The sequence below is a fragment of the Rhinatrema bivittatum genome, chromosome 13 (assembly GCF_901001135.1).
Source record: "Rhinatrema bivittatum chromosome 13, aRhiBiv1.1, whole genome shotgun sequence".
NCBI classification, from domain to species: domain Eukaryota; kingdom Metazoa; phylum Chordata; class Amphibia; order Gymnophiona; family Rhinatrematidae; genus Rhinatrema; species Rhinatrema bivittatum.
This window is the reverse complement of record NC_042627.1, coordinates 5870760-5897090: the sequence shown is the minus strand read 5'-3', so window position 1 is coordinate 5897090 and position 26331 is coordinate 5870760. Positions and strand designations below refer to the sequence as shown.

Sequence of the window (26331 nt, the reverse complement as noted above, 5' to 3'; positions counted from 1 at the left end):
CTACTACTCCACAATAAAGCTCTATGAGGTGGGTATCAACATTATCAGCATGATTTATTTTGGTGCCTTCTGCTGGCTATGGTTGAAAGGCTCCTCTATGTCCATCAGCTGATTTTTATTTATTTTATTTATCAAGTTTTTTATCCCGTTTGGTTTCGCCATCACAACGGTTTACAAAGTTTCGATGTTTAACAGAATTTCCAAAAGGTTCATATGGTTGTTAATATAGATATTATCCTTTTATAAATTTAGTTCGTAGGTTAGTCTATACAAGTTTCGGTTCAGTGTTATGTTATCATCATGTATTGGTTTCACAAGTTTGCCTAGTGTCATCAGAAGGGAGTGGTGTTTTAGAGTCATTGGGTGAGTTGGTAGGCTTTGGTGAACATACAGGTTTTTAGATCTTTTTTTGAAAGTTTTTAAATTTTGTGTTCTGAGTTTGATTGGGAGGGTGTTCCAGAGTTTAGGGCTTCCTAGTGAAATTGCTCTCTTTTGAGTTGAATTGAGTTGTTTAGAACGAGCACTTGGGAAAATAAGAGACATGAGACACAACATTTCTTTCCTCATGCGCTCCATCTCAGTGTATATAGCCATCCATTCGGCTATCACAATGGTCTTCACAACTTCCTGCCTTGAAATCAGTTCCGCTGCAAGCTGGTCTGCAATCACATCAATGCTGGACAGCATTGTTCCTGTTGGTGAGACAATGCCATGATGTGGAGCCCAACCACAGTAGTGCCTGTAAAAACGATGACCATGTTGGGGGCTAGGTGTTGTGGTACATCCTGGATATCTATCATGGATGTGTCTTGCCTCAACAACCGCCCAGGTGTCCCGCCAGTGATGCTTCAGTTGATCTACTGTCCTGGTCATCACCGACAGGCTGCTGACATCCTTGCCAATGCTCTCCAGATCTTCCCTCTCCTCCTCCCTCTGAACCCTCCACCAGTTTTTTCTTCCCCTCTTTAACTGTACTTAGCTCATGCATGCCACTCTTCCCACCCTATCTCCCTTCCCTGGCTACACTTCACCAACCTATGCAGCACACTCCTCCTTATCCTCTGTGACCACTTGCCCGTCTGTCATACTCATCCCACTCCCCAACTTGCACCCCCTAAACACACATGGCCAAAAAAAGACAATCACAGACCAACCACCAGATGCACTCTAAAGATTCACTCAAGAACACAGACAAAAGAAAAAAGGATAGGAAATCCTTCTTTAAATGTCCCAATTTAAAAAAACAAAATATGCAGTTTGGCTATGTACCTGGTTTTTTTTTTCAGATGTGTTCGATTTGTTTTTAATATGCATGCTATGCTCTGATTTCAATATGTTTTTAATATGTTTATTTTTATATACCGATATTCGTGGAACATACCAATTCACAAAATGTAAGTATCACAATAAAAGTTGGTTAAATTACATCAATTCAGGATATAAAACATTTACAAGCATGATCTGATTTCAAGTATGATTTTAATAAAGTGACATTAAAAACTAACTTGTCTGCTTCTTCCCTTTGGTGGACTCCATTTTATCGCATGCGTGTCATCCTTGGGCCAGAGTTTCCCACACCAGTGGCCCAGTCTGTGACATCCAGAGAATTCCATCCCAGATGGACATCTACACACCATGAATCATACCACAGGCCTGCCAGGTCACTTCTATCAATCAACAGGAAACACCAATATTTTCCAAACTAATGCTGGTTTTCAATTTAGTTTTTCGCATCTCAATTTTAATGCTGGTTTTGCCATGCTTTTAGGGATTACAGTGGATTTTTAGCACCACGCTTGCATAACATTTATAGCATCAAATGGGGGACCGCATGTTTTTCTACACGTGCAGTATGAAAAAAAATCAGAGCTAAACGTCTCCAATTTTGCCACAGGTTTTATTACATCAGCCCTCTTGTGAGTGTGACCACTTGATTAAAATTTTGTTTTTGGAGAGATTCACACCACCTAAGTACCCATCATTCCTCTGACAGTTGGAAGTAGGATTTTCAAGCAAGACAATATCCCAGTGATAATTTAGGAATTGCATTTATAAGTATTGAAAACAAAATTTTCCATTTTCCTTCTCTTTTATTCTTAGTGTCTACCTGTCTACACATCTTTTGAAACCCTCCACTTTTCCAGTTCTCTGTCAAATCTCTCCTTGATAATTCCTCCCCATTTCTCTCCCACCCTAGCTGCAAAGCTCCCCTTTATTTACATTGCTGTGTTCACCCATCACCTTTCATTTCTTTATAATACCTTCATTATCTCTAGCTTTGGAAAACAAATTACTTATCTATAATAAGTGCTTTCTAATGACAGCAGAATAAGCCACATAGATGGATCAAGTGATCAGTTTCACATGGACATGGACATACCAGAGTGCTCTCCAAAACTTTTTCAGGCATGTGTAGACATTTCCTACCTGCTGTTGGTCCTGCCACCGACTCAGTTCATAATTTAAGATAAAACGCAAAAAGGCAAAGATCAACTTCCTACATGGAAATGGATGGGGGCTCAGTATTAAATTCTTCTGTTGTGCTCAGAATACTTACTACAGTTAAGTAATTTCACTTCCTCTCATGAGAAGTAGTCCATGAACCATACAGATGGGAGACTAACTAAAGGTAGCCTTCAAACAAAAGAATGAAAGAACACAATTGCCAATGGGCGAGAAAGATTTTGTGGATTAAAAATCCTGTCTCTGTATGTGCATATCTATACAGATGTACATACATACAGATATTTTCCCGTCGATAGCAGGGCTGAATTAGCCGTGCTGTCATGGGATCTGTCAATCAGGCCCGGGAGGCAGAGCTTGTCAAAGCAGAGAACAGAGCTTTGCTCTCTGCAGCTGCGCGTGTGTTCCCGCGCAGGAAAGTAACGGAATCTCCTCAGTCTGTTTTTTCCGCGAGCGGGATCGCACACGGAGCTGATCTCTCCTCAGTTAAAAAAAAACAAAAAAAAAAACAAAAACCAGATAAAATGTCAAAACCGGGGTTTAAACCCTGCCCTTGTGGGAAAAGAATGTCGGTCACCGACGGACACGACCGATGCTATGTCTCGGGACACACCACAGTCCAGAGAATTGTGAGTATTGCTCTAAAATGTCACCTAGAGCATTAAAACAAAGGGCCTATAGGCTTCAAGAACCTTTTGCCTCACGGGATCCGTCGGAGGCTCACTCATCGCCGGGCCCGTTAACTTCTTCGGCTCCAACAAAAAAGAAAACTCTCTCGTCGGATCCTAAATCCTCCATTCTAGGAGGTAATGGAAAGCCAAAAAGACGAAGGCCAATGGATTCTCAGAAATCCTCAGTGCCTAAAGAGCCGCAACATACCTCATCAGAGAAGGAAACCTTGGCGCAGACGACTTCTGCGCCTATGGCGCCAGATGCGCATATACCGGCGCCGAAGACAGAGTCTGCACATAACCCAGCACTTCCGGCGCAGAAGAGACCACCGCGCCGACAAGATATGCGCACGGCGCCGGAAACACCTGTGCGCATGGCGCCGACTGTAAGAAAACTTAAGCGCACGGCGCCGGTAAACCTTGTACGCTCGGGATCAAAGAAATATGCGCATAAAACTACAAATGTGCACAGTTCTGCTTCCGCGCACAAATATTCAAGTGCGCATAAGTCTACAGTCGCGCATACGCGCATACCTCTACATCTGCGCTTAAACACATATCCACGCATAAATCTAAATCAGCGCATAGCTCAACATCTGCGCGTAGAAACCAAAATTACTCGCCTCAAAAATTAAAGAGAGTGTTGAAGCGAAAAAGATACCCTTCACACAGCTCTTCTTCGGAGGCTGAAGTCACAGATACTGAGTCGTCATCTGAGGACTATCATAAGTACTCACATCACTCCCATTCTAAAAGATTAAAAAAGAGGAGTGCTACATGGGAGGTGAGTCCTTCGACTTCTAAATCATCTCATAAAGTTCCATCTACTACCGGCTCATTAAGAGAACTGGTACAAATTCTTTCCTCTAACACTTCTTCAGAATCTGAAGACTTAAGAAATACTCCAGTCAACAAGACACGGAGAGATAGGGAAGTTCCTGCAACTTCACCTCCAATAACTATCTCACAACAACAAGACAATCGTATGGTAATGCCCTCTCATACAAGAGAAGCATTTTTTCAATTGTCGCAGTCTCTAGCAGGATTTTACGAGACGCTTCAAGCATCTTTTAAAATAACTAATACTTCTGAGGACAATGCTACAAAACTTAAAGCACAGTCTAATGAAGAGCAGTCAGCAGAACCACCGACATCTCCCAGGATAAACCAACCAGCCTCGCCTACTCACATACAGGATACATCTTTTGATTCTCCTTCATTACAAACATCCCCATCATCATCGGTGGGATGTCTGTCAGACACGCAGGACCAACTACAGGAGCCGTATTCCCCTCCTGAAGACCTTACGTACCCAAAATTCATACAAAAAATGAGTACCATTCTACACCTAGATGTCCAAAAAGAAACAGACCCTAGAGCGGAAACCCTTGGACTTCTAAAGATATTTGATACTCAAGTGGAACCAACATCTCTTCCACCACAAGAGATCCTGCATTCCGTATTACAAAAATCCTGGGAAGCGCCTTATACAACTGCAGCTGTTTCCAGGAAAACAGACATGAAGTTTCGTATGAAGAAAGCATCACTTTACACTCTACCACAATTACCTCACGCATCAATTGTAGTAGAGTCCGCGATGCAAAGGTTCAGGAAAACAAAGTTGCACACTACTTTCCCACCGGGAAAAGACAACAAATATTTGGATGAATTTGGCAGGAAAATATACCATAACTCGATGTTAACCGCAAGAATTATGCAACATCAGTTCTACATGGTACAATATCTATATGAGTGTATGCAAGCTATGAAAGGTATACATTCCTCAGTAGCTGAACAGATACCTCAGCCTCTTCATGACTTGGAAGAATGTTCGACACCTCTTGAGGTCAATCTATGAGGCACATGAAACATCCTCCAGGGCATCTGCAGAAGCTATTGCAGCCCGCAGACTAGCATGGTTACGTTCAAGTTCCATACGGGATGACTTGCATGAGAAACTAACAAACCTCCCATGCACAGGAGATAACCTGTTCGGAGAAAAGTTCCAGGACGCAGTAAGTAAATTAAGAGAGGAAGCTCTAGCAGTACAATCTCTAACATCAAATCCTATTTATTCGACTGCACGTCGTTATATGGCATCTACTCGTAGACAGCCTTATGCCAGAAGACCCTATAGATCTTATCAATCTTTTCGTACCCAGCCATACCCTTCCTACCAGCGTCCTGCTCTACAAAACAATACATCAAATCAACGAAGGGGTAAACCACGTACCCAGAGGCAGCAGGCACAACCCCCAGCTACTACAACAAAAGCGACTTCATCTTTTTAGTTACTCAGCCGCCACCACAACATCAAGCTCCTCCTGGCAGAATTCGTTCTTGCCTAGAAGCCTGGGAAAGAATAACATCAGATCAATGGGTTTTGGAGATAGTACGTTACGGTTACCAACTCCAATTTCTCACAAAACCCATATTGCCTCATCTTTCCACACTCAAGATTCACAATTCCCATCCACAACTGGGGGAGGAAATTGCTTCACTTCGCAAACAAGCAGCAATTCGACAAATCCACCCACATCCCAATTTAGCAGCATTTTATTCCCCGTACTTCCTCATACCAAATAAGTCTGGGGGCCTTCGCCCAATACTAGACCTAAGGGAGTTGAACAAATTTCTCATCAAGGAGAAATTCAAAATGGTATCGTTGAAGTCAATTCTTCCTCTCATTCAAAGCAACAATTGGATGTGCTCCATCGATCTGAAAGATGCTTACACGCACATTCCAATCCATCCATCCTCGTGGCGTTACCTATGCTTTCGCTACAAACAACACTACCAGTACAAAGTTCTTCCCTTTGGCCTTTTGGCTGCACCCAGAGTATTCACCAAATGCATGATAGTGGTGGTGGCTCATCTCAGGAAACAAGATATAACCATCTTTCCATATCTGGACGATTGGCTCATAATCGCCTCAACTCCGAACATCTTACACGATCACCTCAATCGGGTGATACATTGCTTACAAGAACTAGGATTGGTGATAAATTTTCAGAAATCACATCTACAACCAACACAGCAGTTACAGTTCATAGGCGCATGCCTGGACACTACGTGCAACAGAGCATACCTCCCAGACGACAGAATATCACATTTCCGTCAACTTCTAGACACCTTGAAACATACTCAGAGGCAGTCAGCAAAACAAGTCCTGGTAATTCTGGGCCACATGGCAGTGGCGAATTTCATGGTTCCCAACACCAGGCTACACATGAGACGCCTACAATGGGGTCTAAAACAACAATGGAAACAGCATTCACAACCACTGACGCAAAAGGTATTGCTGACCGCAGAAATGAAAAAAGATATAGCATGGTGGCTCCTACACTCCACCTTGTCCAAGGGAGCATTGTTCAGCCCCCCTCCTCACAATGCAGTTCTAACCACAGAAGTGTCTCGCAGGGGATGGGGTGCTCACCTCGAGATTTACGAAACCCAAGGGTTATGGACACTCTCAGAACAAAATCTACAAATAAATCTACTGGAACTCAGAGCGATTCACAACGCATTGCGAGTCTTCCAAGACCACCTGAAGGGACGCAGGGTCATGATCTACACAGACAACCAGGTAGCGATGTTTTACATCAACAAACAAGGAGGGTCTGGTTCATGGTCCCTCTGCAAAGAGACCCTGACAATCTTCGAACATGCTCACAAAAATTGCATACATCTACAAGCAACTTACCTACCAGGAGTTGTAAACACAAGAGCGGACAGACTAAGCCGCATTTTTCATCCCCACGAATGGACACTCAATACAGAAGTAGTCCAGGACATATTTCTACAATGGGGGACACCTTCCATAGATCTCTTTGCAACAGAGATCAATGCACAAGTTTCCAACTTCTGCTCGATACGACAGAGCCAATTCAGGATCGCCCAAGATGCCTTCCTCATTCCGTGGACGACAGGCCTTCTGTATGCCTTTCCTCCGATACCTCTCATAACAAGAACAATTCAGAAGTGTATAGCGGACAAAGCTCAACTGATACTCATAGCCCCGGCCTGGCCGAGGCAGCCATGGTACAATTTCCTGCTTCGACTATCCATCAAGGATCCAATTCTATCACCGAATCGTCAAGATCTTCTCAGCCAAGATCAAGGGACACTTCTACACCCGCTACACTCATCTCTACACTTGACAGCTTGGAGACTGAAAGGCTCCTTCTAACAGAACAAGGAGTTTCCACTTCAGCACAATTCATTTTGCTACAATCAAGGAAACTCTCAACCAGAAAAAATTATAGCTATAAATGGAAACACTACTCTGCCTGGTGCACTTCCAAAGGTGTACCACCATTGGACTGTTTCCCGGACTTGCTCATTGATTATCTTTATACACTATATGTAGCTGGTCTAGCAACATCATCCATCAGAGTTCACTTCAGCGCCATAGGCGCCTATCATAGACCAATCAATGACATTCCTATATCCAATCACCCATTACTGACTCGTTTCATAAAGGGTTTAACACACATTCGTCCTCCGGTATCCAAACCTCCAGTTCCATGGAACCTCAACATAGTTCTGGAACAGCTCATGCTTTCCCCATTTGAACCCATGGACTCAGCACACATGAAATACCTCACTTGGAAGGTGGTATTCCTGGTTGCAGTAACATCAGCACGACGAGTTAGTGAGTTACAAGCTTTGGTCCATTATCCTCCATACTTGCAATTTCATCCACAAAAGGTAGTTCTACGAACTCACCCATCCTTCCTACCGAAAGTAGTTACCCCATTCCATCTCAATCAAACAATGGAATTTACCAACTTTTTTCCCTACACCTCATGCAAATGATAGGGAAAAACTACTGCACACACTGGATTGCAAAAGAGCTTTAACACACTACAAAGAAAGGACGAACTTGGACTCCCGTGTTTCTCAACTCTGTTTCCTACGACCCGAAGGCACCTGGACTGCCAGTGGCTAAACGCACCATCTCCAGTTGGATAGTGCAGTGCATCAAATTCTGCTACGACAAACAGAATTTACATTTATTTTTAACAGCTTTTTTTTTTTTTAATATACTGGTGTTCGTGGGACACATCACGCCGGTTTACAGTCTACTCCTAAAGCTCACCAAATCAGAGCAGTAGCAACATCCTTAGCACACCTGAAGAATGTGCAACCCATAGACATTTGCAAGGCAGCTACATCGTCATCACTGCATACCTTCACATCTCACTACTGCCTTGACCAGCAAACAGCCACTGATGCGGGTAAGATAGGGCAAGCAATACTGCAATCTCTATCCTCCTGTCCACGGTGACTGCCACACTGTCAAAGATCACGTCCAAACACATATATCATAAACGACGTGATCGGGAGCTTGGGACTCCCATGACAGCATGGCTAATTCAGCCCTGCTATCGACAGGAAAAAGCAAGTTTGCTTACCGTAAACGATGTTTCCGTAGATAGCAGGATGAATTAGCCATGCTGACCCACCCTCCTCCCTGGCAGTCACTAAGTCTTCGACTACACTACAGCTTAATCACAGACTGAGGAGATTCCGTTACTTTCCTGCGCGGGAACACACGTGCAGCCGCAGAGAGCAAAGCTCTGTTCTCTGCTTTGACAAGCTCCGCCTCCCGGGCCTGATTGACAGATCCCTGACAGCATGGCTAATTCAGCCCTATCTACGGAAACATCGTTTACGGTAAGCAAACTTGCTTATATCTGTTGGCAATAAAGTTGCTTCTCTGTAACAGGCATTATCCATGAACAGTGGGTTAATCAGTCACATAGGAGTACAGGAATATCCTACTAGTTAGAACAGTTGGGTTGAGAACTAGAGAAAAAAAAGCAAGTTTGCCTACCATAAACAGATGAATTAGTCATGACATCATTCAATAGCAACAAAAGTACCCATTTCTCGAAATTCATTAGAGCTTTTACTCTGAGTATGTGCAGGAGTTCTCGCGCACATGTACTGTGTCGTGAGTCCCTCAGTCAATTGTAGAGCTCAGCTTTAGGTAGGCAGTCAACTCTCCAAGGAGGTGGGTGGGTACCTAAGCATGGCCAATTCATTTTGATGTTTATGGAGAACCTCATTTTTTATAAACAAATTTGCCTTCTCCATTCACATAGGGAGTCCTAAGCTGAGGGTTATGCAGCAGGGTTTTGTGACAGAGTGCCCTATAGAAACTCTCAGAAAACCTTGATGGACCGGTCCCAGCAGTCTGGGCCCATTCAATCTTAATGCAAGGCATTGTAGGTACAAGGCATCTCCTCTAAACATGAATAAAGCATAGGCTCAGAAGAGGGCAAGGCAGGGGCTGGGGACAAGGAGAAGGTAGCACCTTACACATAACTAACCTACTAAAGTTGTTTTGCTGAAGTACTGCAAGGTAAGCAGTTTGAATTCTGTTTGCTATGTGAAGAATAAAGTTGTGTGAGAGAGAAAACTTGAGTCCAGACTGTATTCTGTCCTCCATCCAGCCACAGATTGCTTGTGCTCTGTGACATATGGTATCAGGTTGAGGATTTTCTGCATTAAGTGACTGCACAGGCATAAGTCCAAGCCTCCTAGAAGTGTCTGAAAAGAGGAGTTTGTAGAAAGTGTCTGCACTGGCAGGGACTCTGCTTCACAGAAGGAAGGACTTTTTTTTGTTTTTTAGAAAGTGTTTGCTCTAAGAAGCGCACAAAGAAACACTGGTGTAAAGCATATGGAGGAAAAAAAACCTTGTAGAGGTTTTCTTTTCAGGGGGCCTACGACTCACACATATACATCCAATGTTGGCAACTGGCCAATTCCTGGAGAGATGCATGCAAGGGTTTATGGGGAGAAGAAAGAGGAGGCAGAGGGCTTTGGAGAGTTGCACAGTAATGAAGTACGACATACTGGAAGTTCTCCAGGCCTAAGAGCTGGCTGGGAGGGAGAGCCTAAGACTGGAGGTCTGGCAGATAGAAAGGCCAGCCAACTCAGTAAGGACAGCGAAGCCATGCCTAGAGGCCATGGATGCCCAGAGGAAAAAAAAAAAAAAAAGGTAGATTTAAGTGGCAGTAGTTGGTTGCAGAACTTCAGGAGATAGCCACAGAGGTGACCCAATGGAAGGCAGACCTAAAGCAAGTCACCAGAGGGAACATTATGCTTGTGAGCGAACTGGGGCAATGTGCTCCGGAAACCCTGGATGAGCTGAAAGTGCAGAAATGCAGCAGGGAAAAGCCTAAGTGGGGCGCTGCAGGGAAGCCTGAAGTCTGTGCTACAGGAGGTTCCGAGAAAGACCCTGTAGGGTGCCCAAACACCAAAAAGAGCCTGGGAGAGGGCAACACAGACTGCCCAGAGGGGAGAAGTACTAAGGAGCCTGAAAGGGAATCTAGCCCGGCCAAGGTGGAGAAGTCAAAGGGGCCAACTCCAGTCTGGAGAGTTCTGGAAGGCCTGGGGTCCATGGGGATAGTCCCCAATTTGGACATAGTGCCGGCAGAATATGGAGAGAGCGGGCAGCTGTGGCTGAGCAAAATTCACTTCCTCACAGACAATGTTAAACAAGAAAGAAAAGAACACCCATGAGGCTTGGACCTATAGGCTTCTCTGTATTACAGAGAGTTCATAGACTGTTCTGCTGGAACAGATGATAGAGCAAAAGCCAGGACAGGAATCTACGCACTGTTGTGAACAGGAGAGCAGCACCCTTCTAGTATGACTATCCCACTCATTGACAGCAGGGTGATCCAGGAAGCAGAGGGGATAAAGCCAGAACAAGAGGTCTGGAGCCCAGAGGTCCAGCAGATGAAGAAGGCAGCAGACCTAGTTGGAGAAAAGTGGCTCGCTACCCATCAGCAAGAAGAAAAGATGAAGGAAACCAGAACTGGTGAGAAAATTGAGTTCCTGGGAATCCAGCCTGGAGAGGTCAAGATGCCAGTAGAGGCTGGTGAAATATACATTCTGGGGAATGGGACTCTGGATTTAACCAGGGTAGATCATCCAGAGAAGCAAGAGGGCTTAAGGTGCTGTAGAGAAGCCTCATAAAAACCCTGAAGGTTGGGAGAGGGGTACCTTGGTAGAAGACAAAGCTACCCTTAGTGAAGATAATCCCCAGCAGGTAAAGTGCAAGGCATTCCCTGGTTGGGAACACAGTAACCTAAAACTGGTGGGGTTGAGAGTGGGAATAAGGTTGTCCTGGGTTGAAAGAGGACCCAAGAGCAAGCGTAGTGGGGTCTTACAGCAGATCATAGCCCTAGTAGGAACAGTCGCTCAACTGGGTAACATTGAGCTTAGGGGGAGAGTATGTGAGACTGCCCTACAGAAACCCCTCAGAACACCTTAATAGACCAGTCCCAGCAGTCCTGGCCCAGTCCACCTTAATGCACAGCATTATGGGTACAAAGCGACTCCTCCAAGGAAGAATAAAGTGTTGGCTCAGAGGAGAGTAAGACAAGCCCCAGGGAGAAGAAGAAGGCAGCTCCTTAAACATAATGACTTAAAGTTGTTTTGCTGAAGTACTACAAAGTAAACAGTTTTGAATTTTGTTTGCTGTATGAAAAAAAACTGGCATTCAGATTGTATTCTGTTCTCCAGTCAGCATTAGACTGCTCGTGTTCTGTGACAGGCTCTTACTGAATAAGCAAGCTGGAGTCCTCTCCCCACCTTGTGGATAATGGATGAACAGATTGTGCAAAACTAGATACCCAAAGTGACTGTCTCTTCTATAGAAATTGCCCAGACAGTAGCAGGACGTGAAGATGTGAACTGATGACCACGTTGCAGCTTTGTAAATGTCTTTGATAGAAACTGCTCTCAGGTGAGCCAGTGACATAGTTATAGCTCTCACCTGATGAGCCTTGACGGAGTCTGTGGTCAGCCAGAGTATAGAAATGCACAATACAGTCTGCTAGCCAGTCATGAATATACATACCATGTAGAATTAGTGGATAGATATGCAAGCAGAAAGCATTGCACCTTGAAAACATTTCTTGCCAAAGTTATCTAGATGTTTGTGGTCTTTTTCTGAAGAATAATTCAAGTGCATTTGTGACTTTGGATAAGGCAGTTGGATACTACTAAAGCCTGGCGATTGCTGACTCTGTATTTGAGATATCTTTTTAGTCAGGAGTGCCTGAAATGGGAATTTTCCATATTCTCATCAGTTGTGAACTGGAAGGGCTGCTGGCTCAACTGGAGAATCGCGAATTCGAAGGTGGCTAAGGAGCTCAGAACAGGGTCTGTCTTTGCGGATATGGACACCTAGTGCTGTACCCAACTTTTCAATTAATTTAAAACAGGTGAGATGATCTGAGGGCAAATTGTGGTCCAGAAGATTCAGAAGTGAGTTGGAGGATATGCTGGGTAGAGTCTTCATCTGAACCTAAGGGCACTGGCTCATTTATCCAGGACTGCATTGATGAAGAGGGAGAACTGGGAGGTGCTTCCAGTTAACTAAGAAGGAGCAGCTTGGTCTATCATTTCCAACCTACCGTATTCTACTGCAATAGACTAGAACCACCCCTGATTAAGAGTTCTATTGATAAATTCACCCCTACAAGTGAAATTGGGACTTTTGTCTGCAGCATTGCCGTAGCATTGATGGAAAGGAGAGGTTGGAACATTCCTTCTATCTCCTTGATCAGAGAGGTAAAAAAATCTTCACCTGATCTGCGATCTGGTCAACCGACTGGTGTGTCCTCTGGCCTGGCACAGGTGGTAGAATAACTTCTTCCAATAGCAGAATAGGCTCCTGCATTAGAATGGCCAGTCTATTGGAGGTGAATGCCCTGGTTATTGGAGGGGGTTGCAGCAGCCTGACTCCTTCCCCACATATCTAGGATGGGCTGTGTATGGCGGAGTAGATTGATAAAGTGAAGATGGAGATGGATATCAGTAGCTTCAAGGAAGTAGAATGCATAGATGCCTTGGTGTGATTCAACAGACCAATGAAGACATGCTGAGGAATCCGGTGCAGGATGATATTGTGTCTGGACTACACTGTATGTCTTTGCACTGTGCATTATACAATCGTTTAATAGAGGATCTGATGCAGTGTGACAAAAACAGAGGTAGTGATGTGCATCAAGGGCACTCACTTTGAAGGCATTTGTGTGTCAAGTGCATTGGTGTAGGATGTGTCAGGCAAGTTGATGCACTGTACATCAGGAACATTGATGGCACCAATATGCTGTGCTTAGAATGTTTCTGCTTCTTCAACACAGGCTGGAATGGCTTCAGCAATTGATACTGCTTTGTCTTCAACTCAGGTCAACTGGTCCCAATTTGATCCTGCAGCTCCCCCCCTGAGCAGATGGAGTTTTTGAGGAGCTCTTGCTCAACTCTTTTCCTAGTGAGGCAGACAATGATGCATTACGGGATAAGGACCTAGTGTAACCCCAGAGATTTTTGCAGTTCCTCGATATGCAGCACCCTAGAAAGCTGCGAGCACCGGGATTATCTGTCCACAGGCATAGCAGTTCTTTTGATAGTGTTTTAAGCCGAGGCATTAGCAACACAGCTCATGGCTGTCTGTGACAGACAATCTTGCCACAGATACAAATTTTTAAACCCAATCACCACTGTTGACTTCTTCTGGCTGAACACAATAGAAGGTAGGACCATTTTTTTTTAAATAGCAATGAAAAGTGCTGTTATAGGCTGCAGACACAGAGAGGCCACCAAGAAAACATTAAGAACATAAGAACTTGCCATACTGGGTCAAACCAAAGGCCCATCAAGCCTAGTATCGTTTCCAACAGTGGCCAATCCAGGTCACAAGTATCTGGAAAAACACCAGACAATAGATTATATGCTTATCCAAATCTTTTTTAAATCCAGCTATGTTGACTGCCTTAACCACATCCTCCAGCAATGAATTCCAGAGCTTAACTGTGCATTGATTGAAAAATAATTTTTTTTTTAAATCAAGGCACACACACACATGCTAAAAATTAGCAAACACCCCTAAGTCTCTCTTTTTTTTTTTAATCAGACATACACACACAAATTAAATTATTTTCCTTTCCTAGTAGTAGAAGTTAATTTTCCCCACAATTTCCCCTCTCCCCAAACTTAAGTCCTAATATTACCCAGCAAGCAATACTTACCAATCCTCTTCAGCCACCAGCCAAACAGTCTCCACTCAATACTCCCTCTGGATTGCTATGTGAGATTTTGAGCATCTGCTATCATGAGGGTGAGGCCTTGATCCCTACTGCTGATGTAGAGTGGATGGTGGAAAGTGCCTTCTTTGTGGTATACCCTGAAGTAGAGGGTGGTGGCAGCACAGCGGTATGAAGCAACGAACAGTGATCTTTAATTAAATTACATCCACTGCTTCCTTGATCTTGTCCCCAAAAAATCTCTCTCCACTGCTTGACATTCACAAGCCTTTCCTACATATCTTCCCTGAAGCTTGAGGCCTGCAACCATGAGAGTCTGCAGACATTAATTGCCATGACAAGGTTCTCAATGCAACTTTGAAAGCATTAAGAGGTTGAATCACATAGACGCTTCCAACATTCCTCACCAATGTTCAGCAGGTGAACTATTTTTTCGTGTTTTTCTAGAGAAAAAAAAATTGTGTCCGTTCAAGAAGAAATTGCATTTATTTGATCAAAGATCTGACAGGACACTATACCAGAGCTAAGTATAGAATCCTGAAAAAACTAGCTCCCGCAAAAGATCCAAGATCTGAAAACACAGCCCAATGGTGCAAAAGAAAGAAACAAACCTCTTGGACCTATTCAGGATGGATTCAACAACTGCAGGCTGGTGTGATACCTGACCTGTCAAATCCTTGACCTGACAGGACATGATAGCCTTCTTACTCACAGGAAGAACTGTGAATGGGGAGTCTTCCACATTTCTTTTGTATATTTTGCAGAAATTGGAGAATGGGCATTGCCACCAGCTCCTTCGTGGCACTGAGGTACATGAGAAGGCCAAGAAATGGTGCCCTGTGTTCATCTTCTACTTCTAACTTAAACCATTCTTTGAATAAAAACTGGGAAGGAATGGTCCTCTGGAGAGGGAATGGCAGGAGAACAATCCTTTTGGAAAGAAACCTCAGATACATCTGCTTGCCCTAGGCCTCTTTAGTCTCAATGATCTGAGTTATAACCTGGGATGCTACCAACTCTGTAGCCACAGCCTCAGTAGGCAAATAAGATGGCTCTGAGTATCAGGAGCCAAGTGTCACCAATCCAGAGAGGCTTCTCCCTAGAAGACTATATAGCTTCAACTCCGCAGACAACACTACTACCAAGTCTCCATACAGGATCAATTGGTACTATGGTGTTCAGTTCCAGCACTTCCATTTACTTGAAGTGATGAGAGCATCAAGGCTCCTGCTATCCAGTTCCCTCTTGAAAATTTCTGATACTAAAACTGGAGAAGTGTCAATAGGTGAGGGTAAGTTCTCTTGGTTGATTAAGGAAAATGTATTGATGGCCTTTGAGACTGCTGCTGAATTCATTTGTCTAGTAGCTAAGAAAGGTGAAAATAATGGTGACTGGCTATAGATATCTCTCTGGAGATGCTCGTGCCGAGACAGCAGAAAAATTAAAATGGAGGAAGCTGCAGGGCCAGCAGTACATGTCTGAAAAACTTTACTAGAAAGCTCTGAAATATCTAAGCTATCACATACCCATCTGTGTGGTTCATTATCAGAGAATGTTGTAGTCCCATGACCTGAAATGAAAATTGCAACTGATTCCATGTCACTCAATTTGAGTCAGTCCTGGTGCATCTAGGAACCTATACTTTCAACATTTCCAAGAAAAGGAAGGCTACAAGTTCACAGAAGAAATGGGACAAATCTAAGCTAGGAAAGGTGTGAGACGTTTGACAAAAAGGCTGCATGTTCAGCCTCTGGCCCCTGCCCCAAAGATTCCTTTTCCTGTTTAAGATATTTAGCTCACACATTTTCATTGGTAGCTCAAGGTGAGTTACCTTCAGATATAGTATATTCCCTTGTCTCCAGTGGACTTACAATTTAACTTTGTACTTGAGGCAGTGGAGGGTGACAGGCCTTGCCCAAGATGACAAGTATTTTCAGTGAGATCTGAACCCTGGTTCTCAGTCTGCTGCTTTAACCACTAGGCTACTTGTCTATACCAGGACAATTTTGCTGGAAGCCTGATCCTGTTAATCTGGGTACTAGGTGCTGCAGAGTACACTTGGCTGAAAGAGCAAAGTTCTTATCACAGCACATTCAATGCAACTCTTCTTACAGCCAGCAGCATGGTGCTTGTATCTGCCCCCCCCCCCCCCCCCCCGAGAGGGAGCACAAAGTATTGCCTCTGTAAAGCCTCGGTCCTAACCACTGGCTATAGCCAACACATTGCTTCTATTTATTTATTTATTTTGATTTCTGCTTTTTGCCACTTCAAAGCAGATTACATTTAAGTACTGTGGGTATTTACCTACCCCCAAAGGGTTTACAATCTAAGTTTGGACCTGAGGCAATTGAGGATAAAATGAATTGCCTAAGGACAGGCAGTAGGATTTGAACCCTGGTTTCCCTGGTTCATAGCCCACTTCTCTAACCACTAGGCCAGTGTTTCCCAACCTTTTATTTATAGATTTTTGTACACCAGCGTTCAGGCGTACTATCACAGCAGTTTACACCATTGAAATAGAAATACGAGAACAATAAAACTCTAGAATCTAAAATAGAATTCAAGCCCAATGCACACATACATTTACAAAACTGTTGTATGGCACACAAACCTGCATGGAGTAGGCAGTGAGGATATAGAGAGGACTCGTATCACCAAAAGACCACCTAGGGAAGCACTGAAAACCCCACCAGTCTTCCAAATTTTATAACAAAGGAAGAGAGAAAACAAAAATGCATATGAACTCATCGCAATGGACCAGATCCCTCTGTACAAGGGTGTGGTACAGGCAGCTACCAATCCACTAAATTAGTTACCTTGGCTGCACCATGTGGTTGCTAGAGCTCCTTCACTGCTGCTACCCCCAACACTCAGGAAAGCCATAGTCAATGCTCAGTGCATACTTTCTTCATCTCTTTCAGCCTAGGGATTGGACAGAGGGTGGAAGGACTCAAAGGAGGCGGCTCAGGATGGGGAAGATGAGGAGGTGCTGTGTGCAGTGTAGTGAGCTGCACAAAGCAGAGAACAGCTATCCATGCCCTGACATTACCTACTAATTACCACATTCTGAGCTCGTGCTGTAGGTAGGAAGAGACATGCTTGATTACACGTGTTCTCACAAAGGAGCTCTATATGTTTAAATGCCACCAACAGCATCTCTTAGTGCTGCAAGGTGCTAACTGCAGAGCCCAGGTGCTGGCCTGGATCTGACCATCAGGCAGGGTGATTTTAATGTGGCCACCTAATCAGGTCTAAAGGCACACTGGTTGGGAAACACTGCACTAGCCTACCAAAGACACAGACAGTATATGCAAGAGTAAACAAAACCAGTATCGAGCTTCATAAAGTAGATCAAAGAAAGGCCTTTGCATATTAATTTAACTGACCTTTGCCCTGCAGGAGGGTGATGAAGTCTGCATTGTATTTGCTGCTGTAGAGTTTCTCTTCCAAGTCAAATGTCCTCTTGCCCTCAATCTCATCATCTGAGATACCATCATCTTCATATCGCCGCCGCATAATGCCACGCTGGAGGTGGTAAAATGGAGTACAGGAAATTATATTTCTATGAACCACTTGTAATGTTTTATAACAACTAATCCCAGTCTGCAATTGTAACAGATTCAATTTTAGAGAATTACCATCTTTTTTTTGGGGGGTGGGTTTATAAAATTGTTCTATACTACCTTCCTAATTAAAAATCATCACCCAAAGCTGTGTATAGCATTGAACACAAGATACATTAGTACAAATACACAAACTCAAACAGCAGATACAATTATACCCAACGACCCATATCAAGAGTCCATAATTCAATAAAATAAACAAACTGAGAGGCTGCCCCTCAAAATATTTATTACTTGACCATATCACTCAGGATCAGTACAATTATGTTCTCAGCATATCTGGAAACAGCCATGTTTTATTCTTTTCATGGAAAAGGTTTAGTTCATGACTGATGTCAGCTGGTAACTTACTCCATAAAGTAGATGTAGCCATAGAAAAAAGTTTTGGTAATTTTTTGCAGTTCAACCAGAGGCAATGTCTATTGGGCTATGGCACCATAAGCCTTAATTTCCAACTGGGATTTTTTTCTCTATTTTACAACCCCCCATCTAGACCAGCCACTGAAACGATAGTTCCTCATCCAGACACACAGAACATAAATTCCTTCAGGAAAACTGCATGCATGAACTCTGAGCATAGGCAATAGATATCACCATTCAGCAAAGGTGGAGACTCCACCAAGAGACATGAACACTACTTTTGCAGCATTCCTGGCAGGCCCAGGCAACATAAAATCTGATCTGGAAACCAAAACACAGGTTCCTCCTCATAGCAGTGTGCAGCACTTCCATTCAGTCACTGGGCTGGGCTCTTATTTTTCTTAAAAGGAAACATTTTGTAAACACAATTTTCATTTTACTGTAACAGACTTCGTAGAGAAAAAGTATAAACTCAAGAAAAAGCCAATCCAAATTTTCTTGGCAATAGTGATTACCCAATAAAAAAACAGTTTATAAAAGCAAATCTGCAGCCCATGCTTTAATGCACCTTGTGTGTGTCAGCAAGCAGAGAAAACATGCCAGACCTCTCTACAAAAAAAATAAATAAAAAAGTATCCTGGACTTCTCGATCATTCGCCCATTTGGCCCACAATGCGTCTTGGCATTTCCCGGTCTCGTGCCGGGCGGTCTCCGGCTGATGAGGGAGAGGGAATTACCTTCACCGCCATGCTCGATTCAACACCCGCTGCCTCTCAGCCGCCCTGGGGCCTACGTCCACGCCGGGAGCCAGCTACCGGACCAAGGCTTGCCTCTGAGGGATCTCAGAAATCACCTCAGGAATTCTCGACTGGGGGAGGGACCCTTAGGTATCACCGCAGGAGAGCGAGGCTAGTCTTCTTTCTTCCTTGATTTAAAATTTCTAACACTATTCTAGTGTGTGTAGTGTCCCTATCTGCTTAGGAGACTGAGAAATCCTGAAGAGCTGAGCTTCCTGCACAGGTATATGTGGGCTGACGTCAGCTTTGAAATCTGACTCCGTCTCCCATCTGCTATCAGGAGTACACTATACCATTGGTCCTGAGTCCATCTGGCTACACGCTAGGAAATAGGATGCTGAGCACCATAGGAATGGAATAGAGTTTTGTGAATACTAAGAATTTAATTACAATATTCAATCTCTCAAATTGTGCTCGATACAGTTTTGTACATCCACTTGTTGCCATACCGTAAATACACTAGAAGTTTGTATGTTTTAATACAGCAAAATAAAATTACTGAAAATACCATTTACCTTAGCTTTTATGTGGTCTTTTGGGCTAGGGACCTCCCTTTCCCCGGGTTACTTGGGCTACATTGTGTCTTATTTTGTGCTCCAAACCTGTTTTAAAATCTGGCAGCACTGCTGGCCATTCCTCTCCCTATGCATCCAAGTATCTTTCTGGCTTTTGCCATCACTTTAGCCACCACTGTTTGCCGACCTTAAGATCATCAAATACAATCACACCCAGATCCTGCTCTTTCATTGCTTAAAATTTCACCTCTAAAATACTACCCCTCTCTCGAGTTTTTGTATCTTAAATAAATTACTCTGCATTTTTTAGCATTAAATTTTAGCTGCCAGGCCCTAGACCATTCCTCGAGCTTCGATAGATCCCTCCTCACATTTTCCACACTTTTCTGGCTGTCTAGCCTATTGCAGATTTTGGTATCCGCAGCAAAAAGAAAGCTTTCCAGAAAATGCTTCCACTATGTCGCTCACGAAAATACTGAAAAGGACAGATCCCTGAAGCAGACCACTAGTAACACCCCCTCCTCAGAGTAAACTCTATTTACCACTTACCCTTTATTGCCTCCCACTCACAGTCAGTTACTAACCCAGTCAATGACTCCATAGCCTTTGCGAACAGGAGTACAGTAGTAAAAGAGGTGCACCAAAATTTAGTGCACCTTTTATTTTATTACATTGGACTCCTGGTAGCAAGGGAAAAATAAGCCACCATCTTTGCAATTACCTTGCTTTCCTTACTAGATACAACAGGTAAAGCAGACTTGCAATGGCACTGAAAGATATGAAGCTAAACTAAACAAATAGAGATAAAATAATACTAGAAAGGTAGAGGTTTAACCTTCACCTAAATTTTTGTTTTCTACTACACAGAGTAGTAAGGAATAAGCCAGGGGTGGCCAACTCTGGTCCTTAAGAGCCACAAACAGGCCTTGTTTTCAGGATATCCACAATGAATATGCATGAGATAGATTTGCATACAAAGGAGACAGATTAGTCTGCACTGTCTCCTTTGTACGCAAATCTATCTCATGCATACTCATTGTAGATATCCTGAAAACCAAGCCTGTTGACCACAGTTGGCCACCCCTGGAATAAGCTGCTAATGGCAAACATATAGTCACTTTTAGAAAAAGAAATGGCTACAATTTCATGTATAATGCTGCTATATACATAGCCTCATTACTTTGTGATGCAATATTTTTATTTTGTGAAAGGAATTTTTATGCCATGGAAGGCTGTTGGAAAAAGAATGTCAGCTTTCAGCTTCAGTCTAATTACAAAATTTTGCACTGGCACAGAGCTGTAGCCCAGTCAACCAATAACAAACCTGCAAAGTGCCAACTCAATGATGCATCGCTGGATGCAATTTTACAATGTCGTGTGAGTATTCTAGTCTTACTGACGACATTTTGACTTTGAAGATAAACAATAGCAGACTGTCATCACGTGAATCCTGTTAAAACATAACTTTATAACCGAGTCCCTCCCGAGGAAGCCGGCAAGCGAAACATGGCCGTTGCATAGCTCTTGAAAAGTGATTACAAATATATTAAATTAGTTTAATAAAAGATAAATCATCAATAACTTGTTTTAAAAGATTGAGAAGAAAACGATGTGGATTAAAAAAAAAAAAAAAAAAGCACAAATGCACAATATTGCAAAACCTAAGGTAGTCAGGTTGGTACCAACAGGCTACAACTCAGAAACCAACCAGCAGACCTAGGCAGCTGGATGTTCAGGCAGCACTCACTGGTTTTATTGGATGGACTGTTACATGGGTTGGGGTGAGATGAAGACGAGGGTGATGGGATTATGGGAACATGTATGCTTGTCTGCCTGGAGTGCTGGAGAAGCAAAAATTGAGTTAAGGAGCAAAGCCCCATATGGTCAAGCTCCTACAGATGGCAGCTGGAAAATATCCTTGGGAATGTGGGGAGCCAGCAACATTTTCCTTCAGGGACTGCTGCAAGACTGGGTGAATGCTGAGACTTGCGTAGCAAGGAGAGGAACTCCTACAATCAGGCAACCTTCTAAGAAGGGCCTGATAATATTTGACCAGCAGTGGGGGATCCCAAAGGGCACTTGCAGGGGCCTTGTGCAGATTTGTGATCATTTGCCTGGAGTTAATTCACAGCGGGTTCAGCCACTGTTGAACATCTTGGCGGGCCCTTGAGAGGGCCTGACACTGCCAACGTTGTCTGCCTCTGGGGGTTCTTTTTGGCTTGAGTCCCCGCTATGGAGGGGCTTGGCTTGGGGAGGACAGCCCACTTGCATTTGTCACTTTGGGCTGGGTTTTTAGAAGGATTAGCTACTGTGCCGAATCTCGCCCAGCCTGCAGGTAAGCCTAATGACACTTGCGTTTGCTGCCCCAGAAGTATAGTTTTGGTAGGAAGCACTGCCATTTAGGTCAGGTGACAAAGTGCTTTGTATGGAGAAACCAGCTTGGGGGGGGGGGGGAGGGGTTCTGGCTGTCCTGCTGCAAGCCACTGGCCTGCACTGCCTATTTGTATGCAAATCAACTAATTGATCTGTAATCTATGTTACTATGAATATAAAACTGTAAACCAAGTGGACTAATATGACAAGATACTTTATTCATAATTAACCTCAAAACCATGAACAGTAAAATCACACTCAGTCTTCACTGTAATAAGGAGAACAAAGTAACAAAGTGACTTGAATGAAATCAAGTCAAATTAAATAACTATATGGAAAGTTTTAAGCTAAATCCGTGATTGTAATCATTTTTTCCATTTATAGTATATATATGTAAGACTGATCCTTGCAACAGTCCTCAAAGAGTTGCCGGAACCAGACATAATACAGTAACAGAAGGTATATATTAATTGTTCCCAAAATAATCAATACCAAAAACCTAAGAAAACACTTCAGACTAAGCACTTCAAAACTAGATATACAAAATATATAATTTTACCCTAATAAATATTACAAAATTTACAATGATAAATTAATACAAAATCACCACACTTAAACCCAACAAAACAGGATCCTCTGTTTCACCTGTATTAGGCTTCTTCAGGGGATTTTCTAAAGCAATCAATTTACAACTATAATTTTCCTCTGTCAGCTAAAGAGTTCCGTGGTGTGATTCTTCCCACTCACAAAATTACTAATATTTCTTCAAATTAATATCAAAGCTGTCAATCTTCATCCTTCAGTCAGTTCTTAACACAGTTTCTTCAAATCTCACCAGCACTAGTCACTTAAATTTTATATTCCAAAATGGGTATCACCATTCAATCTTCAGCGCTAATGATCTACTTCTCATTGGATACCATAACTTCGAAAAAAATTAAATTCATGAGCCTTAAAATACAACCATACCATTAATGAATATCTACAAAGATTATTTAAATATTATTATATATCTAAAAACTTACTTTAAGTCTCAGTTCCCATCTGCGGAAAGCACCTCCGCTATTAATCTGATTAAAGAACGTTTTTACTGTAATCTATAAAAAATATATTGCACCTATTAATTTCATATTAACCTTTATAAACGATGTCTACAAAAATTTCAATATTACATTATATATCCAAAAACTTACTTTTAAGAAATAGCTATGCCGGACTCTTCAAGTCTCTCAGTTCCATCCATGGAAAACTCCTCCACTATTAAATGGCTGACTAGCCATTGATTATTTTATGTATATTTTAAAAATTCATTTATTTTTGATTATTTTATGTTTTATTTTATCCTTGTAAACCGTTTTGACAAAAATTTATTTAAAAAAAAAAAACGGTATATAAATGCTTTCAAATAAATAAAATAAATCTGATTTAACAGCGTTTTTACTACCCATTATTTTTTTATTCATATTTTATTAATTTTTCATAAAGTAAGCATACATCAGAAAAGAAAAGATAGGTAACATACTATACATACTATAAATACTCATTAAACAATCTACAAGAAAATAATACCGGTTACAACACTTTTAAGCAAGGTAAATTTAAAAAGAAGAGAAAACCCCCCCCCCAGAAATACTAAGGGGAGTACATATGGAAACAAAAACACCAGAAAAACAGGCCTAACGGATACAGTAGATTACAATAACTATTATCTTAAGGGATCTGTTACCCAGGATTGATGTTCAAGCTCCTGGCATTTAAGAAGGATTTCAGCTGTTCCGACATAGTAAAAACAAAAAACATTCTTCTTTTCCTTGAACTATACATCTACAGGGATATTGTAACACAAACGTATAACTCAAAGTTAATACTTGTGATCTCAAACCAAGAAACTCCCTTCTCCTTAATTGGGTGGTCCTGGAAAAATCTGGGAATATTCTAACAGTTTGATCATAGAAAGTGAGAGATATGTTTTGGAAGTACCTTCTCATTACTTCACTAATATCATTTTCTGTCACAAAAAACAGAAGTAACATTCCACGATCTATGATCTCTGCTGTTGAACTTTCCAAAAATTGAGTCAGGTTATTAAGGACTTCTAATTGACTCTGGAATTTTTTCTAGCATTTGATATAAAATATACTTTATTTACCAATGGAATTTTCATCTCTTCAAATTTTAAATTTTCCAAAAATAATTTTCTTAGAATGCTATGAGTATCTTCTCCCAGAACATAAGGAAAATGTAAAAATCTTAGATTTAGATGTCAGACATGATTTTCCAGATACTCTAGTCTTTTAGACTGAATTCCATAGTCCTTTATCAATTTAAAATTAGTGGCCTGAGCTTGCAATATCGTTTGCTCCACCACTTCAATCCTCTTGCTCAAATCCTTAACCTGACCTCCCAAATTCAGGTGAAGGGTTTGTACCTCTGAAGCCAAATTTGCATATTTACTCTGACAATCCTTCACTAACCCTCCAAGGCTAACCAGAAGATCCCATAAAGCATCCAGGGTCACCACGGCCGGTTTCGGGGGCAGCTGGAAAAACTCACCCCCTTTCCCAACGGCTGCCAAAGCTGGAGAGCCCATCGCTTGCACAGCCATGATCTTCCTTTCCTCTTCCCCAAGGTCCACCGGTGACATTGAGCTACCAAACTCCTCTGGTTCCCTCGGCGTTGCTGCTTCCAGCATACCAGAGAACCGAGGCTGTAGCACCATTCCTCCACCTCGGCTTCCCCCTCCCATCGGGGAGATGACATCCTTCTGCATTGCATCTTGTGGAAGCAATAGCAACGCTCTGGTAGCGGTGGGGGCCGATAATCAGGGGGACTCAGAGTGGTTTCCCCATACAGTGCCGGAGCTCCCTCTCCAGACACCAAAGCAGGGACATTTTCACCCCTTATTTCCACCGTCGGCATCACAAAGGGGGTTATCAGTCTCTGCCCAGAAGGTAAGGTGGACTCGGGGGAAAGATCCACACCTTTCCTTTTTAGAGGCATCGTCAATCAGGAAACATAACAAGCAGAGCGACTTCCCTTGCGACCGTTCACACCGCCATCTTGGGCCCTTTCAGTCTTAGATCTTCACACATTATTTTAACCACGTAAACATTTATAAGCTCATGAATTTTGAATTTCCATTGTTAGCAATTACAGCCGCCTTTCCCTGCACGCCATTAGTCCAACCAAAAATGCTGCGGCTGCACATTAAATCTGTTTACCCTTTTTAAACCCTAACCAATTATCCACTTCAGACACCAATAATTTTTATGTGTTTATGGGTTTTTAAGTGTTGTGATGAAAATTTTGTATTAATAGATTTATCATTGTAAATTTTTTAATAAGATTAGGGCAAAATAAATTATATATTTTGTATATTATTTAATTTGAAGTGTTTAGAACCAGACATAAGCCAACAATGTGAAATTCTTACAAACGTTCAGCAAGCAGAAATAACCGGGGGGGGGGGGGGGGGGGGAGAATACCCCTTCTTGAGCACATGATCCTTGTCAAGGGCCAGGCCATGAGTCAGAATGGAGCTAGATCCTTCATAAAAACCAGGCTTGAAGAAAATAGGCCACAAATGCCAGGAAGAGAGAGAAGCACCAACCTAACTAGATCCACATACTCTTGGCCAGTCTGGAGCCACGAGTATGACTATCAACCGGTGATCCTTTATTTCTCCTAGAGCCCTGCCTAGGTGGAACAGAGGAAGGGAAGGTCAAAGAAGAGTAAATATAAAGATCATTCTTTAGCCATGACATCATAAAGGCATCAATTCCAATGGAACCTTTCCTTCCAATGGCTGAAGAAACCATCAGCTTTGAAGTTCCTATGAGTTGCCATCGGAACCATGTAGGAAATTCCCCAGAACAGAGGTCCCCAACCCAGTCGGGTTTTCAGGATATCCAAAATGAATATGCATGAGAGAACCTCCATTCACTGACCCCTGAAATAGGCAAAGGTCACTACTTGTATCTTTAACCAATGGAGGGCCAAGCCTTTATTCAAGCCATCCTGCAAAAAATTCCAAAATACAGTTTTTTTGGCTGAACCAGGAAGAGCATTTCGATCTTCACACCAGGCCTCAAACACTCGCCAACCCCACACATAGGCCAAGAAGTGGATAACCCCCATTATCCCTATAACCTTATTTTGTAAACCGTTATGATGGCGTTATTTTGATGTTTCCGAATGACAGTATATAAAACTAAATAGTTCTTAGCAAGGTAGAAAACACTGCCGCTGAGTATCCAAATTTCAGAATGCGAGCCCTTTCAAGGGCCATACTGGAAGACAAAAATTGAGTCGGATCTTCATGAAGAACAAGTCCCTGTCGCAACAGGTTCCTGTGCACCCGAAGTCAAAGTGGCAAGTCCAGCAGGAGCTGCAGCAGATCCACATACCATGGGATCCTAGGCCAATTCAGAGCAACCAAGAGCACCATCCCTCTGTGACGT

The 26331-nt window shown here is 42.7% G+C and overlaps 1 protein-coding gene across 5 annotated transcripts in view; it reads right to left on the bottom strand.

Moving 5' to 3' along the window:
- Positions 1–26331, bottom strand: part of KDM2A (lysine demethylase 2A) — a 98830-nt gene that overhangs the window by 52571 nt on the left and 19928 nt on the right. For 4 of the 5 annotated variants that reach the window (XM_029574940.1, XM_029574942.1, XM_029574941.1 and 1 more), the window contains one exon: positions 17590–17728. In XM_029574940.1, the coding sequence (XP_029430800.1) occupies positions 17590–17728 (139 nt within the window). Of the gene's footprint in view, positions 1–17589; positions 17729–26331 lie in introns of those variants that run through there. The other variant, XM_029574944.1, reaches the window with a different exon arrangement.